This window comes from Pieris brassicae, chromosome Z (assembly GCF_905147105.1).
Source record: "Pieris brassicae chromosome Z, ilPieBrab1.1, whole genome shotgun sequence".
Taxonomy (NCBI): Eukaryota; Metazoa; Arthropoda; class Insecta; order Lepidoptera; family Pieridae; genus Pieris; species Pieris brassicae.
The window spans coordinates 4378212-4394231 of record NC_059680.1 but is presented as its reverse complement, the minus strand read 5'-3'; the positions used below and the strand labels follow the sequence as shown (position 1 = coordinate 4394231).

At 33.5% G+C, this 16020-nt stretch overlaps 2 protein-coding genes across 4 annotated transcripts; both read right to left on the bottom strand.

Moving 5' to 3' along the window:
- Positions 1-20: 20 nt before the first annotated feature.
- On the bottom strand, positions 21-4769 carry LOC123718508 (sulfhydryl oxidase 1-like). Of its 3 annotated transcripts, none has more exons than XM_045675089.1 (3): positions 2909-4769; positions 1974-2017; positions 21-201 (listed from the first exon to the last, which is right to left on the bottom strand). In XM_045675089.1, the coding sequence occupies exons 1-2, from the start codon at positions 4594-4596 to the stop codon at positions 1984-1986; spliced, it is 1722 nt and encodes a 573-aa protein (XP_045531045.1). In that variant the 5' UTR covers positions 4597-4769; the 3' UTR covers positions 21-201; positions 1974-1983. The 3 variants fall into 3 exon arrangements, with proteins under 3 accessions (XP_045531045.1, XP_045531047.1, XP_045531048.1); XM_045675091.1 differs by having other exon boundaries at positions 1979-2017; XM_045675092.1 differs by lacking the exon at positions 1974-2017.
- A 5103-nt stretch (positions 4770-9872) lies between these two features.
- Positions 9873-15951, bottom strand: LOC123718776 (palmitoyltransferase ZDHHC16). The gene is made up of 5 exons (XM_045675557.1): positions 15816-15951; positions 14843-14990; positions 14573-14764; positions 13089-13344; positions 9873-12847 (listed from the first exon to the last, which is right to left on the bottom strand). Exons 1-5 carry the CDS (start codon positions 15866-15868, stop codon positions 12351-12353), a joined length of 1146 nt encoding a protein of 381 aa, XP_045531513.1. The 5' UTR covers positions 15869-15951; the 3' UTR covers positions 9873-12350.
- Between the last annotated feature and the right edge of the window lie 69 nt (positions 15952-16020).

Sequence of the window (16020 nt, the reverse complement as noted above, 5' to 3'; positions counted from 1 at the left end):
TACATAAATGAAAATCTATAAAAATTTAAACACTTTAATAACATTTAGATCGATATCATTTTCTCTTAAATTGTATTTGACAAAATTAAAATTAATTAACAATCATTATACGAAGGATTCACTGGATGAATATTGATTGATGGTTAACGACTTCTAAATTACTTTAATTTTCATCGGTTTTCATTTCGTCATGCCATAAACCTGAAAAAAATAACTAATTAGTATTATTTAATATAAACATTGTGATTTTTCTAATAGGTAACAAAATATGATATATATAAAGCCGCGTTAGCCTAGTGGTTATGTCAGAGCTAGTCTATTAAGATATCGATGTCCGATATCGGACTTCGAAACCTGGCTATGCACCAAATACAAAATGAAATAAGCTACTTTTCAAATTGATATGTATTATAAATTTAGATTGCGAGACAAGGGCGAGAGTGGAAGAAATCAAACGTATATTACTCTATCAATCACAATCAAAAAGGCAAGTCAACCAACAATAACTGGACGTGCACGATATGAAGCAGACAATCGAAACATGAACGAAAAAAATCGATAACCAAAACAAAATCTTTAAATAATGGTTTATTAGCTAGAGAGGAAATGATAGAACTCGCGACGGAAAAGCTACTTATTTTGTGAGCCGAAGAGAATGTAAAAACATGGACCTGGAAAAAGGTATTTTGGAAATAATAGACTTTTAAATGTCATGCGACGATAGCATCGAATACGTGAGAAGACTGGGAAAAACCAACGAGGGGCTTAAAATAAAAAATATTTAAACAAAAGACAAAATTTCAATCAACACCGTTCTTTGAAAGATTTTCTTTTAGAAACTTAACAAACTTAAGCAATTACAAAAAGATTTAATACAGAAGAAAAACGAGAATTAACGATTCTAGAAGAATCAAAACAACACAGATTTTACACACACACAATAAATAAATACGATATATAAAACAAATATTAATAATTCTAAAATTTGGTATATCAATTATACAAGTCTATAACATGTGACGCACTGGATAAATCATTAATGTGTTTTATGAGAAGTGTAAGTGTTCGCGTAAAACTAAACAGACTTGGACCAAAAATCTGTTTTAAGAATGGAGTTAAACAAAGAAAATTTATCCTATACTATCTTAACACGTTTAATTTGAAGAAAAGGACTCGAAGAATAACTCGTCTTTAACTTAAAGAAAATTCTTAAGGGTAACGGTAACTTCAAATGAAAACAAAAAAGATGTTGGTAGATTCGTGCCTTGGGCAAAAGCTTAGTACTTTCCTGTACAAAGGTGAAAACCAAAATACGTTCGTGCTAGCGTGCTATAGAAATAAGTATTCTTGGAATAAAACTGAGTGACGAACAGAGAAGTGAAAGTATCCGCTCGAAAACAAAAGTAAACGCTGAAAAACATGCACTACAACTCAAATGTAGATAGATGGACAGGGAGCATTCGCCCAAAAACACAGAGAAATGAGGGCATACGAAAAGAGCGATGGGCCGTTTAGATTAAGAGGGTAGCTGGTAAAAATTGAATGCTTACGGCAAAAGATAAAATAGGGTGGATAAATTTGTGGGAGGCCTTCTCTCGAACGATGGATGTATCTTAGAATAACAAATCCTATATATCCTTCCTTTTGTATATTGTATGTTAACTAGATTTGGATAAATAAAGACATTATTATTATTATATAAACAGTATACACACACTACAAAATATTTGTAATAAGTGTTGAACAAAAGCATAGATACAAAAGCAATAAATCTAATAAACAATGCAAGCTGATAATCACATAGGAATAATGAACACTATATTCAGTAAATAATAAAACAGTAACGTAGCTTGACGAACGACTTATTAAAATTTTAAACCGTGAACAATGTTATATAAACATAAAATTTGCGTATAATTAATATTAACAATTAACCACACTGCCCGCCACCGATTAATAAGATCAAAACTGACCTTACTTTATTCAAAGGAAGATTCTCCAGACGCGATGAAGTAAACTGCGTAAAGAATTACGTTTTAATATAATAAAACCAAAACGGAAGTTATAAGAAATGAACATTGTAATTAGTAATAAATAGGAGCTTTACTGGAAAATCTAGAGAACTTTACGGAAAATTTAGATGATATGTTAAAGTCACATTTAACATGGGGACTTGATTCTCTAAGTAATATAAGACATAATGAATTGTGTTTCGTAAGTAAGAAAGAGCACATAAATATTCTATTAAAATATATTATAACATTTTACCTTTATAATCTAATAAAAAAATTAAATCTATAAAAAACAACTATATAAGAAAATTTTCAAAAATTTCTTAGTGTAATAATATTTCTTTATTTTATAATATAAAATTTATGAAAAATTAATTATTAATGTATGGAAATTCACATATTCAATGCATAAAAACCTGTTATTTATATATTTTTATAAAAATGCCTTTTAAGAGGAATGTTTCTTGGTACACTATTTTTATCTGAGTCTTTCAAGGAGCTAAGGTTTTATTGAGCAATTATCAAATAGTATAAATTAACTATTTTTAATTAGCAAATCTATTCTGTAATATATATTTTTAAATACCATATATAACTTTATTATATTAATTCTATATAAATTAAAAAAAAAACATACTATTAGGGTGAATTATGCTTTTAAAATCTTCATTATAATTATCTTACTTAAATTGTTTTATAAATTTAAAACTATAATTAATACAGAGAGCACCTATTATACAAATTGTTGTATTGGTTTCAAAATGATCAAGATTATTTCAAAACAATAGCTAATCTATACTTTACCCCAGGCATGTTTATACCGACGCTTTCTAAAAAACCTTTTTGAAAGTAAAAACTTAATAGCTAAAATAAGTATAAAAAAAGAAAATATGTACAGAAGGCTTAGCATTCCAATATCCAGACTGGAAAGTGGGCTCTGAGCAGTTGCTGTAGATCTTGCTTTTCGCAGGTCTCTTATGTTGTCAGCATCATACACTTTTTGCAAATATTCATAAACTGCTGGTAAATTCCAAGCACCACGAGTGAGTCTACATTTTGGACAATTGTCAACACTAGGATATTGTATCTTTGGATGTTTTGAATCTTCAGTTACATCACCAGCTAGTCTTAAATTCACCTCATTGTGTGCAATCCAGAGCCAGAGCACAGCTTTGTCATTTTCTGTAATTTGAAATATTTTGTTCTTTTCTGCCATTGCTTGAAAATGTTGGGAACATTCAGTGCAACCAAAGAAATGCTTTACATAGCCATGAATGGCACTTAGTACTCTAGGCCCTTCTAAACCAGGCTTCTGAGCAGCATTTACAGTTAGAGTATGAAACAAAATCCACAGGCCACATGTGTACCCTCTGTACTGTGGCTGGCTACCTTTACATCCAATATAGTCTGAATTGCTTGTATATACAGGCTCATGAGCAGCTTCACGGCTTTTGACTAATTCATAAACTTCACTACCGCTCCATTCATTTTTTGTAGCTAAAGTATTATGTAAGTCAGTTAAATAATCTTTCAAATTTTTCCTTGCAGGGAATGACACAATAAGAACATTTAGGTAATTTAACAAAGCTTGTAAAACGTCACCACTTAACATTTTATGTCTTGATATTTCTGTAAGTAAACTGGTTTTTAATGTCCTTTCTAAATCTGAATAATATATAATGTCAGATTCTGCAGTAGAAGTTTCAGAAAATATAAAACTACCAGAATTGTCTTCTATCACTTTGCTTCTTACAGGAAAAATAAAGTCTTTAGATTTTAAAAATGTGTTTACAGCTTTAAGAAGATTCTGCTTTGTAGGACTCTTTGGAGTGAGCCGAGTAACTTTTAAAGTTGATTCAACAGCAACTATGCCAGGATATTGAGTAACACTTGCAATTGTAGCTAACTCACTGTTTTCATATACCCGACGAACATCAATGTTTTTATAGTCATTAATATCAAGTGCTAGTTCTGAACCAACTGTTGAATTTTCACTTTCAAATACAAGGAAAGTATAAACAACATTAGCGGAAACAGTGTTTAAAGCTGCAGCATAAGAACCATAAGCAGATATACCTAGATGAGGTGCAAATAGTAATCGACCTAGAGATTGCTCAGATTGCATTTTCATGATTAATTGAGCTTTTAATTTGTCCACTGTGTCTCCAGACATAAAATTGTCCCCAACAAAAGCATTACCAATAACATATTTTTCATGTAAGTATCGGAGCGAAGGGTAGGCCATGACTTCGAATTGTCTACAGATTTCATTGTTTTCTTCTACTGAGCAATCAATAACCGCTAATTTTATAATATTTTCCCATGAGGCAATTTCTGCAGCTAAGTTCTTAAATTTTGGTGCAAATGCCCGGCAATGTCCACAATAGCTGTTATAAAATTGAACTAAATAAGCATTTCGTTGTCCATAAATTTTTTTGTTGAAATTTTGGTTTGTTAATATTGTAACTTGGTCTGCCTTGCTATATAGTCCTTGGTGGTCAACATCGTCGTCCCGTAGAACGGCACCGTTACTTAAAATTATAAAAAAAAATGCACAATATGTAATAAGACACCACGAGTACATTTTTGTTCCCCAATCACTACATAAGTATTTTATCACTTACAACGCGCTTTCACAGTAAATACTAAATAACTTATCGAATACGTTTCTTATTAACTAGGTTGTAGAAGATACTATTTGTAATTTGTATTTTGTGAAGATAAATTTTACTGTTTGGCGTTTACGTCATTTCGTTATCTTATGTTATTGACAATTGATAACAAAGCTATAGACAAATGGCAATTCAGAGTGACAACAGACCAAGTAAAGGGAAAAGCTGTTTAACGATTAAATTTTTAATCATTTGTATAACCCATTATAAGAACATTAAACTAACTAAATCAATTTTTTTGTTAATCAAACTACATTCTCGACGAAAATTTATGAATATTCAGTTGTAGTTACTCTACGATATTTAGTTATATATAGTTCCTTACTTAATAATATGATATATATATATATATATATTTATATATCGTATTATTATTTTTGATATTTATTATTTACCAATAACTAATGTGGCAAAAACATTGCTAGCAAGTGAAAGTCAAAATCATTTATTCATATAGGTAACACAGTGTACAATTAGGAACGTCAAAAAAGAAAAAAAACATTAACTGCTTCTAATTTCAACGGAAGAGAAGAACTGGAAATAAACTCCCCGCCACTATTTTTAATCGCAAGTTTTTTGTTTTACAGAATGTTTGTAAGGAGCTGCAACCATTGACTAAGTACTTAATAATATTATAATGAGTCCTCTATCAGCCTGCGTGCCACCTGCACGGTGAAATATTGTGGTGGAACAACACGCAAGTTACTTCTTTTAGTGTATTCTTTAGATTTTCTTTAGTCGTCGTTTTCAGATCTCTCGCAAATTAAACACGAATTAAAAAATTACCTCTCCTACGCTCTCTGTGGAGTTTCCAATTGAGCGCTTTAATTCAACGCGGTTCTATGCTAGAAACTTCAAAGCCAGCTTTGTTCTTGCTTTCTGAGACTGCTATCCACACCGACTAATGCTTTCTAACTGTCTGGATTACAAATTGGAAAATTGTTTTGTCCCACTAGCGGATGTGTATGACCGGGAGAATGTTTGCCGTCGCCGCGTCGGGGCGCTTGAGGGTATAGTATCCTTAAGCCACGCGTAGTCTGCGAGGACTATTCGAGATTCTACACGTGATACTCGAATAACGGAAATGCTAACCTTATTGAGCATACCAAACGGCTACAGATTTCCTGTTTAGAGAGTTACATTACACATTAGTTACTTAGTGGATGATCACAAACCATATTTATCGTACTTTTTGCTGACCTCACATCCAGAAACTAACAAGGCTCCGTCGACCGTTCTTTGGGTTCGTCGGATAATTGCGAGGTCCGGAGTAAGTACTATGACAACTATGCACTCACCGTGGCCCAATCAACCCAATCTGACACTATCGCTCAGCAGATTCGGACAGGCTGCGATCTTTCTTTGCTTCCTACCTTTCGCTATTTACTTTACGTCTCATGCCATCCAAATGCCGTTGCTGACTCTGTCAGTGAAGTAGTAAGCTGCAGAGCATGGACTATTTATGACATTCATCACGTTGATGAAGAATGGAAGGCTATATATGTAAATCAGAAATAAGAAAGGGTCGAGTATAGATCCTTGCAGGACACCCATTGATGTTTCAGACCCCGAAGAAGTGACTTCGAAGACATTCAACCTTTGATTTTTTCTTATAAGTTAGAGTCCATCAGGTTAAAAACTTTGAAGCTTTCAAATCAATATTTCATGGTTAACACAATCAAAAGCCTTTAATAGGCATAGGATACCCTCACCTCGCTCCAAGTCTTTCCGGCTCTCTTTGCCTCGTCTGCAACTGTTCGGCGCCAGGTTTGTTTGGGATGGCCACGCTTCCGCTTTCCTTGTGGATTCCAATCAAGCGCTTGCTTGGGAATATGATTGGGATCCCTTCGGAGTGTATGGCCTATCCAATTCCAATTTCGTCGCTTGATCTGCTGACTGATCGGGGTTTCTCGACAGCGCTCCCAAAGTTGCTCGTTAGAGATCTTTTCAGGCCAGTAGATGCCCAGAATACGGCGAAGACAGCGGTTAACGAAGACTTGGAGTCGGTACGAGATGTCTTTGGTGACCTTTCACGTTTCACACCCATAGACCAGCACATATTTGACGTTGGATCCGAATATTTTAACCTTGATTCGACGCGTCAACATCCGTGACTGCCATATAGGCCGAAGTTGTGCAAAGGGTGCTCTGGCCTTGGCAATGCGCGAAATGATGTCCTCATCTGTACCTCCAGTTTCAGACACGACGCTTCCGAGGTAAACAAATTTTTGAAAGCTTTCTACGTCCTCTACACCCATCCGCAATGGGGTGCGATTCTCAACTCCAACAAGCATTACTTTCGTTTTCCGGGTGTTGATTTTGAGTACCGCAAATCCCGCCTCGCATTTCAGGTCGTCCAACTTAGATTGCATGTCGCGGTGCGTGTGACTCAGCAGACATAAGTCATCGGCATATTAATTATCTTTGGCGGGACACCAATGTTTGAGAGTCGCGACCAAATGCTGCTCCATCTCAGCATATCGAAGGCTTTTTCGAAGTCAACAAAGGTAAGATAAATCTCTTTCTGTCATTCTGATGCCTGTTCGAGAATGATACGAAGAGTATTAATTTGGTCGGTACACGAGCGGTTAGGCCGGGAGCCAGCTTGTTCTATGCGAAGGAGAGGCTCGGCGGCTGCAGACAACCTGTCCAAGTAATTCTGCAGACCACCTTGGAAGGGGCCGAGAGCAAGGTGATACCTCTCCAATTGCGGCATTGGCTTAGATCACCTTTTTTGGGCACAGTAATAAGAAGGCCCCTATTCCAGTCCTCCGGAAGCTTCTCGCTGGCCCGGATTTTGCCAATCAAAGGTGGGCGGTACACACATGATAATTATTTCACCTTTATCAATTAACATATATGGTGTAGCAATTACATTCCTTTTAAATGTGGAAATTACCTCCTTACGTTACGTTACGTTTATGTCCTCATTGCTTGGACATAAACCAGTAATAATATAACAAAACTGTTTTTTTAAATAATCGACAATTATTTTAAATATAACATTTTACCAATTTACATTGTTCTTTAGTTTAATGGAATTCTAAGGGGAATTCAAATGTATATGAATTACTTGCTTGCGGTTATAGCCCGCATCACATACGTAATATAATATATTGCCTCCTTCATTTATTGCGTACCTACTCGTGAAGAGAAGCTTGAATATAAATACAAGCTACATTATGAAGATAAACACTTTATTTTCTTTACCTTATATAATAGTTGAATTACATAAAGAATCAAATTTGAATAGTAGGGATATAGAGGATCCATGTCTCTAATAGGCGATTTCAATCAATGTGAACGTAAACAATAATTAGATGAATTTAATAATTATCCTTCTTATCAATGAGTTAAAGCTCGTTTTTGTGTAACGTCAATAACGTTACATTTAGAGCTATTTAAATGTAACGTTATTGAATATAGTTTATCAAGCTGAACCCGTGGACATTAAAGATTAAATTTTGTAAATTAAGCTATAATAAGACATCCAAAAAGGCTACAATCTCTGCGATGACGTCTAACTCTGTATACCCTGAAACGCGCTATCTAACATGTGGCAAAAAATTCGATTCCAGGCTCTTTGTAGAAACAGGTAACGCCTTCTAAAAATTCAATAAAACTATTCAATTTGTGACTTAAACGGTTTAAGTTTAAGACGACTCACACCAGGAAAAATACAATGGAATGTTTCGGATTAGCACATGACATTAACTATTTCATGAAATTTTTGAGCTGCTTTTTGTGTTTATTGGGCTGGCTCTAGACGCCACAGCTCATACGTGACGTCACACTTGTTGACTCTAGGATATAATTCACTTCCCTGTAATCTTGAGTCACCTTGTCATTAATATCTTTGAGTTATGAATTAGACGAATAGAAATCAGGTATTATGAAGCGTTTTCAAAATTGTTGATTTGTATTAAAAATCGTCGACAAATTGTCAAAGTAGAAACTTGCCATAGTCGCCTTGAAGTAGTCACATATGGTATACCCCAAGGCTCAATAATTGAAACGCTATTGTTTCTTATTAAAATAAACGACATCAATTCAATATTTACGGGGAATCTAGTTTATATATAGACGACAGATTTTCAATAAATCAGTATATAGACTTGTTCAAGATGCTCAAGAAGACCTGTACATTATAGATGATTGGTTCCAGGCGATGTTCTTTACAATTAATATTGTTTACATAAGTTATATTATATTTCCTTAAAAATAAACAACCAATAAAAAGAAAATTATCTGGGTTATTAAATTATTTTTTGTAGAATCCAAATTATTTTGAAAACCACAGCTGGAGGGATTCCTCAATCAAAGAAAATCATTACAATTATTTATAAACTACTGAAAAAATACATGTTTCATTCTATTTGTCTTCCCTATATGTTAAATTTGTAATTATATATTATTGTCTAATTTTTATTAATCGAAAAATCCTTTCCAAATACATTAAAAAATAACAATACTAAAACGAAAAAAAAGGCATACATACTAAAAATCCTATAAGACTTTAGTTTCATAAATAGTTTAGATTTTTAGATAATTAAAAATATTAATAATATTATGTGTGACATCTACATACTTACAGCACTTGTATGGTATACTAGATCTATAAAAAAACGCATTTTTACCATTCAAATATCATTATTATAATCACTAAAAATCAAATAGTTAAGAGCGTTCTAATATTTTAATTGTCTAAACTCTATTGAAACGAATATGATATTTATCATTATTACGCAATTATTCCAGACCAATATAATTGATCACAATTCAAATTTTAACGAGAATAAAATTATAATCATTACCGAGATGAGAGTCTCATATCGTGAGACTTCGTCTTTAGATTTTGATTGCGACAAGATACTTGATAAAATAATGGTAGTAGATAGACCCTTAAAAATTCTAGATAACTTGGTTTTATATAAAGATTAAGGAGACATAGAAGCTTTGAAAGTAATGATAGCAATTATATACTGGAATTTAATTCGTCCATCTGTAATAATATTGTCTTCCATTATAAAATTATCACAGTATTTGCATAGATATCGAATGGTGTTTATATTTACTTCCATACAATTTAAGTTTAAAAAATAATAAAAGCTTTATGTTCTTTAATTAATATATTATTTATATTTACAACTCAATACAATTGAAATACAATAAAAAAACATTTTGGTAATGCTCTACTCACATTTTGTAATTTACCCAACTTAATTGCAACTAATATTTACAAGGGTTGATACTTAAATTATTATAAACAATAAAAAGACCAGCGCTTTCAGGTTTTTTCTACCACGTTAAAAAGACGAACACAATGCAAGAATAGATTTGTACTTAAACAAACATGAGGAGTATTACTGACTAAATATGTATTGGAATGTTAGACGTATGGACTCATTGAAGCAAATATTGAACTAACTACACAGTACCCCTATTATTGATACAAAATAACAAGTCTAATTGCACCGTTTTAACTGTCCTGTCTCTTTTCATCACAGCGTTAACACATTATGACAAAAAGAGGCGAAAGAGTAGTTTAGTTAAAAACAGTTCAGTTAGGCTCATTTAGTATTATGAATAAGCGGGTTTCGCTACAATCCTTACAACACATATACGATTAAGTCTTTCTTTAGAAATATACTTATTTAAAGTTCCCATTGGCGTTACAATGGAAGTTCTTACATTAAAAAATAATTTAACATTAAAGCGACTAGGAAGATCATCATTTATAATATATTATAATGACTAGCTTAAAAACATAATATGACAGTAACAGTTAATAATTGCAATAATTACTTACAATTATTATATAAATACATAGTTACGTTATAACTCCTAAAATATGCTATAACTTGACTGCAAAACAAGTAGTCCCAACCATAGATTACCGATGGAACGTGTGGACGTATCGAGAAATGCGTGTCTAGGAGCGAGCCTAGTTGTGCCATCACTGTTGAAAACAGGCCTTCCCAGTATGTATCATTGCCTTATCCCGTCATGCGTGGCTCTGATGGGGTGGAGAGTTATTTCCTCAGCGTTGCACTTAGTACAAATACCTTCCCAGACGAGGCTCGCCACACGTCATGTCATGAAGGTCATACATGTGTCAGAGTAGGCACGCCTAGAGCCGTTTTGCTTCGTGGATGTGGCGTGCATGTGATCAATGAAAGGCATATTGACTAATTATGTGTTTAATTAGAAAAAGTGTAAGGGATGTCAGTCCACAAAGCACGCACCTTTTATTGCCGGAGGTCCTCTGAATCAGGGTCAAACTGGGCCGATACGAATTATAATTATTGAAATGTATGCCAACCAACGCAGGTCCGGTCAGCGCCCAAAGAGAGAGAGAAGGGTTTTGGGAGTATACCAGAGATACATTGTGCAAAGTTAAGGGGACACAATAAAAGGATTAATGGATGGTCATTTAAAAATAGCTATGAAAAGGTATAGGTTTGTGAATGAAAATGGAAGGAAATTGTTGGAGTTGTGTCTAGAATACTATCTGATCATAAAAATAATCACATGGAAAAGAATGATTGACTCTCTGACAAGAGATTAAGGGAAGGGGTCGTAGATTGAAAGAAGGGTGTGTCGTCGCCTATACACAACGACGATGACGATATCTTGTAATTGACTGGGTACACAAATGGTCCAACCATTTTATAAAGAATAATAGTGGAATCACTGCAAGAGGAATATTAATTATACTTGTAATAACATGTACACGAACAGGTTACATACAAGCTTTAAATACAGATACAAGGGTAACTAACGAAGTATGTGGGGTTTGAAAAAGTATATTTGACTCTATGGCATGCGTCAGAATCAAACGTACCCGGCACGGATTGGTTTCCTATCGAGAAAAGCGTGAGATAAGGTAGGATAAGGGATAAGAAGGCACCGTGAGTGTTCAATTCTTAGGTGGTTAGGCCATGTAGAACGGATGAGTAAGCTGTTAACAAGTATTTATCCTGTATGTAAGGATATACAAGGCAACCTATGGTCCAACCAAATGAAGGACTTACTAGTGAAGGGACAAGTTAAAAGTACCCATAACCGACGAGCATGCTTGGTGAATGGCATGAAAGACAATGAAGCGAGAGAGGCAACTCAGCCGTGGCCTCTGCCTACCGCTTCAGTCAAAATAAATAAAATAAAAAAAGGTTTATATAAAATTTAACTAATATGAGTTATATCAAATATACTAAACACATAAAAACTTTTTGTAGTATTGACTTTACGCTGTTATAAAAAGAGACAATTAGGTATTAGGTTAATTCTTATGAATAAGCGGATAAAACTACGAAGTCCCAAGTTTATCATCGTTCTTGGAAACTGGACTAAGTCATGGAATGTCGAGACTTTTAATCAATTCCATTGATACTGTATGTAAAACGTATATATCTTATTCGACTATTAATTCTATTTTTCATTATTGTCTACTACAATAAACTGCTCTACATTGCATTCAACATCAAAAACACATATTGGGAAATATGCGCCACATTTTTTTATATTATTGTTGAATACACGATAAATAAGAATTAATCCTAAGCTTTTATTCAATTAATTATGAGAGCCTTGAAGACAAAGGTTGATAATTTAAGTAACTTTATCTCAAATTGAAGTTTAAGTCATACACAAATACAAAATGCTCTTAGGGCCAGTCTTCTATGTCACTACTAATCATATGCCATGTACGGCCATTGCCTGTGGGCGCGTGCCTTGATGGGAATAGTACGTGTAAAAACGTCCTACCTTGTGTTAAACCGAGAAATATCCTCCAGTTTTTTCTTCTACCAAAGTTGTATGGATTCCTAAATGAAGAGGATTTTTTCTCCATTGCTGCATTTATATGTGACTCCACACTAGTTTCACCTCTACTTATGTGCTTACCGTGCATGGTAACCAGACTTCCGAGAGCCAAAAGAACAGAAAGACAGGTGATAGCCATAAATACTATAGCTTTCCTCTTCCAGGGATCAGCTGAAATGAGATCTAACTGCGTGATCTCTGGTGTGGGTAGAATGTGTTCACGAGGAAAGTTGATGGAATCATATTCAGGAATATCTTTAACCGGGACGAGAACTCCACTTTTATTCAATTTTAATGGATGACCAAATAAATCAGGCTCATCTTTGATTGGTGTTGTATCTGGAATTCACGTAAATAATTTAAAGACATGAAATGATACACATAGATACATGGGTCTCATCGCTAACATCCTCTTACATTCGATACATCGGACGAGGTTAGCTAGTTCTGGTGATTTTTCGTCAAGACTTAGTATAGACAGTAAATAATAAACAATAGTAAGAGTATAATGGAAACACAAAGTTACGTTTTTTGATGTCTTTAAATACTACATAAATAGAATTTTTCAAATTATACTCACTGCCATCATACACCCAAAGTACTTGATACCCAATGTCTAATCCAAATATAATTAGAAAACAAATTCCAGCAACCATATACACCATATACAGGTAAAAATATCTGGCATTATAATATCCCACACAGTTATTGAGCCATGGGCAGTGGTGATCCATGGCAAGTATGCATCTATCACAAACTGAGCAGTGATGTGTCCGTGGTGGTTTTGGTGATATACATTTCTTACATATACTTGCAGCCTCAATCAATATAGCACCCTGAAAGTTGATTTATCACATAACCTCATTATGTAATTGTAAAGTGTGAATTACAAACGTCAAAACAGATAAAATATATTATTACTTATCAAACTACAAAATACGGCTGCTTTAGAGGATTCGGGGCAACAAAGGATCCCAAAATATTTTGCAAAAAAAAAAAAATTATGTCAGTCCGGTTCAATGATTTTTCTTCAGTTTTTATTTGTAGTGTAGATATAGAACTTGTGTCGTTTTTTACCAATGTCTATTATGACCTCTCTTTTGTGCAGTTGCCTGTAGCCCTGGTTGCTGTCCCCTAATTACAGCCCTTCCTTATAGGTAACAAGGTTTGTTCACAAAAAAGGTAAATTTAACTTTAATTATACATAGAGTTTAACACAGGTGCTTGATACCTAAGCATCAAGCACCTGTGTTAAACAGTTAAAAAAACCTGTATCATTATTTTTGTTATTCCTAATTATTATTTTTATGATTCCTAATTACACAAGGTATAATCAAAGGTCATTTAAGCATACTGTTCTGCTATAAATATGTGAGTTCTGACCTAATATAAATAAATTGTGAAGGTATTTTTTTTAATATTTAATAATATGTAGTGAATGCTAATAATGTAAAAAAATTAAGACATAAACCATTCACTTTCAGACCAAAAAGATATTTCAACACATTAATAGGACTACTCAACCACTTTTGAGGCTAATGCTAAACTTCAATCAATTTTATGAACAAAAAGTTTTATTTTTTGATAGATAGTCTTAAAATAATTAGTTTGTGTTACATGGACCCCGGTAATCTGACAAACATTTTACAGGGCAGTGTTGTACTATAAAGTACTGCCTAAGACCCATATAGTACATATTTTTTTACAAAAGAGTACCTAGTAATCCAACAAATCACATGTTATATGTATGTACTCTGAAGTCTATGCGGTATTCACTTGCTAAACTATTAAAAGATTCTATCACATTTTTCTTTAATTCAGTGTTTTATGCTTTCGCTTCTGAGCTTGTGATGACATTACTAGGTAGGAATACATAAGCAATCAGAATCAGAACAATACCCTGGGTGTCGAGCACAATAGTGGTATGTACCACCACTATTATGCTCGACAACCTACATAACTTGTTGAATCATGCAGTAGCAGATGGTAAAAAAAACATTACATAATAGACCTTGTCAGATTACCAGGTGGTCCTGACTGAGCCACCCATTTTAAACAACTTACATGAGGAGGGTAGCCTGGCGGTGTACTCACACCCATATAATAGTGAAACACAATATTCAATAGCAGCCAATGCCCAAAAATTACTAGAAATACTGTAAAGTATGGGTTCCTGTGCCACCAATATGGTAAGCCAATCCAATATGCTACTCCAACAACTGCTGTTGTGAGAACTGTCACACAAAATACAAATACCTGAAATTTAAATAACCTTTCAAAAATTCTCCAACTTCGACTAACCTTCCGACCAAAGCATAAAAAATGTATTATTACCCTTCCTAAATATCCAGCAAAATTATCTACAAACCAGAATATTGGTTCTAACAAGCAATCAATTGCATAATTAACACTGATATGATCATTGTAAGAAAGAGACTGAACAGTTAAAATAATTTGTGCAGTCTTCCATTTTATGTATTCCCTGGAAAAAAAACAGTTATCATAAAAAGCAAACTAGTGAACATTAAGTTTCATTATTAAGTTAAGTTTTATTGTGTTTAAGGGTAACAAATGCACAGAAATTTCTGAAAAAATAAACAATGCAACTTCAGCATGGTCTACAAGTTCTGGAGAAAATCTAACTATAGTAGGTCAGGACCTAAGTAGTATTTTAGAATACCCTTAAATAAGTGGCAACTTGAGCCTATTTTGAATCATTATATTTTGTCCACTAACAATTGAAAAAATTGTTCGTTGGTTGGTTGTGTCTATACAATGTACTTAAAATTATTTTGCTTTAAGGCCAATATCCTTAACAAGATTTTCATATGATGCAATAAATATATATTTTAAGAAAAGTTGAATCTTGCCACACAACCTTGAATTGTACTTTAAACACAATGGTATACATTAAAAATAGTTTAGAGTCTCATCCCATACTCCCTCAACTAATCAATTTTTTTTTTAAATTATAAAACTACTCTCCAGTCTCAGCAACGAATGCCGCAAAACACGCCAGGAAACTATACTTAGGTACCACGCTTGTGGCCATAATTCCTTCCACTTAAAACGACACGGTATTGTCACCATTGTGCTGTATATGTTGCAATAAATATATATTTAAATGAAAAGCTGAATCCTGCCACACAACCTTGAATTGTACTTTAAACACAATGGTATACGTTAAAAATAGTTTATAGACTAATTCCATACTCTCTCAACCACCCAAGTAAACTTTTAAATTATAAAACTACTCTCGAGTCTTAACGAATGCCGCGAGACACGCCAAAAAACTATAATTAGGTACCATGCTAGTGTCCATAATTCCTTCCACTTAAACCGACAGCGTATTGTCACCATTGTGCAATTTTTTCTATAAAATAATGGATTTATAATATTTCTAAATAATCTAGAAATGTGTGAAAATATGTATTAGCTTTTAAATGAAAACGTTTATACAATTAGTTTACTTGCAAGTAGAAAACGTAAATGTCAATTGTCAATGCGATTTA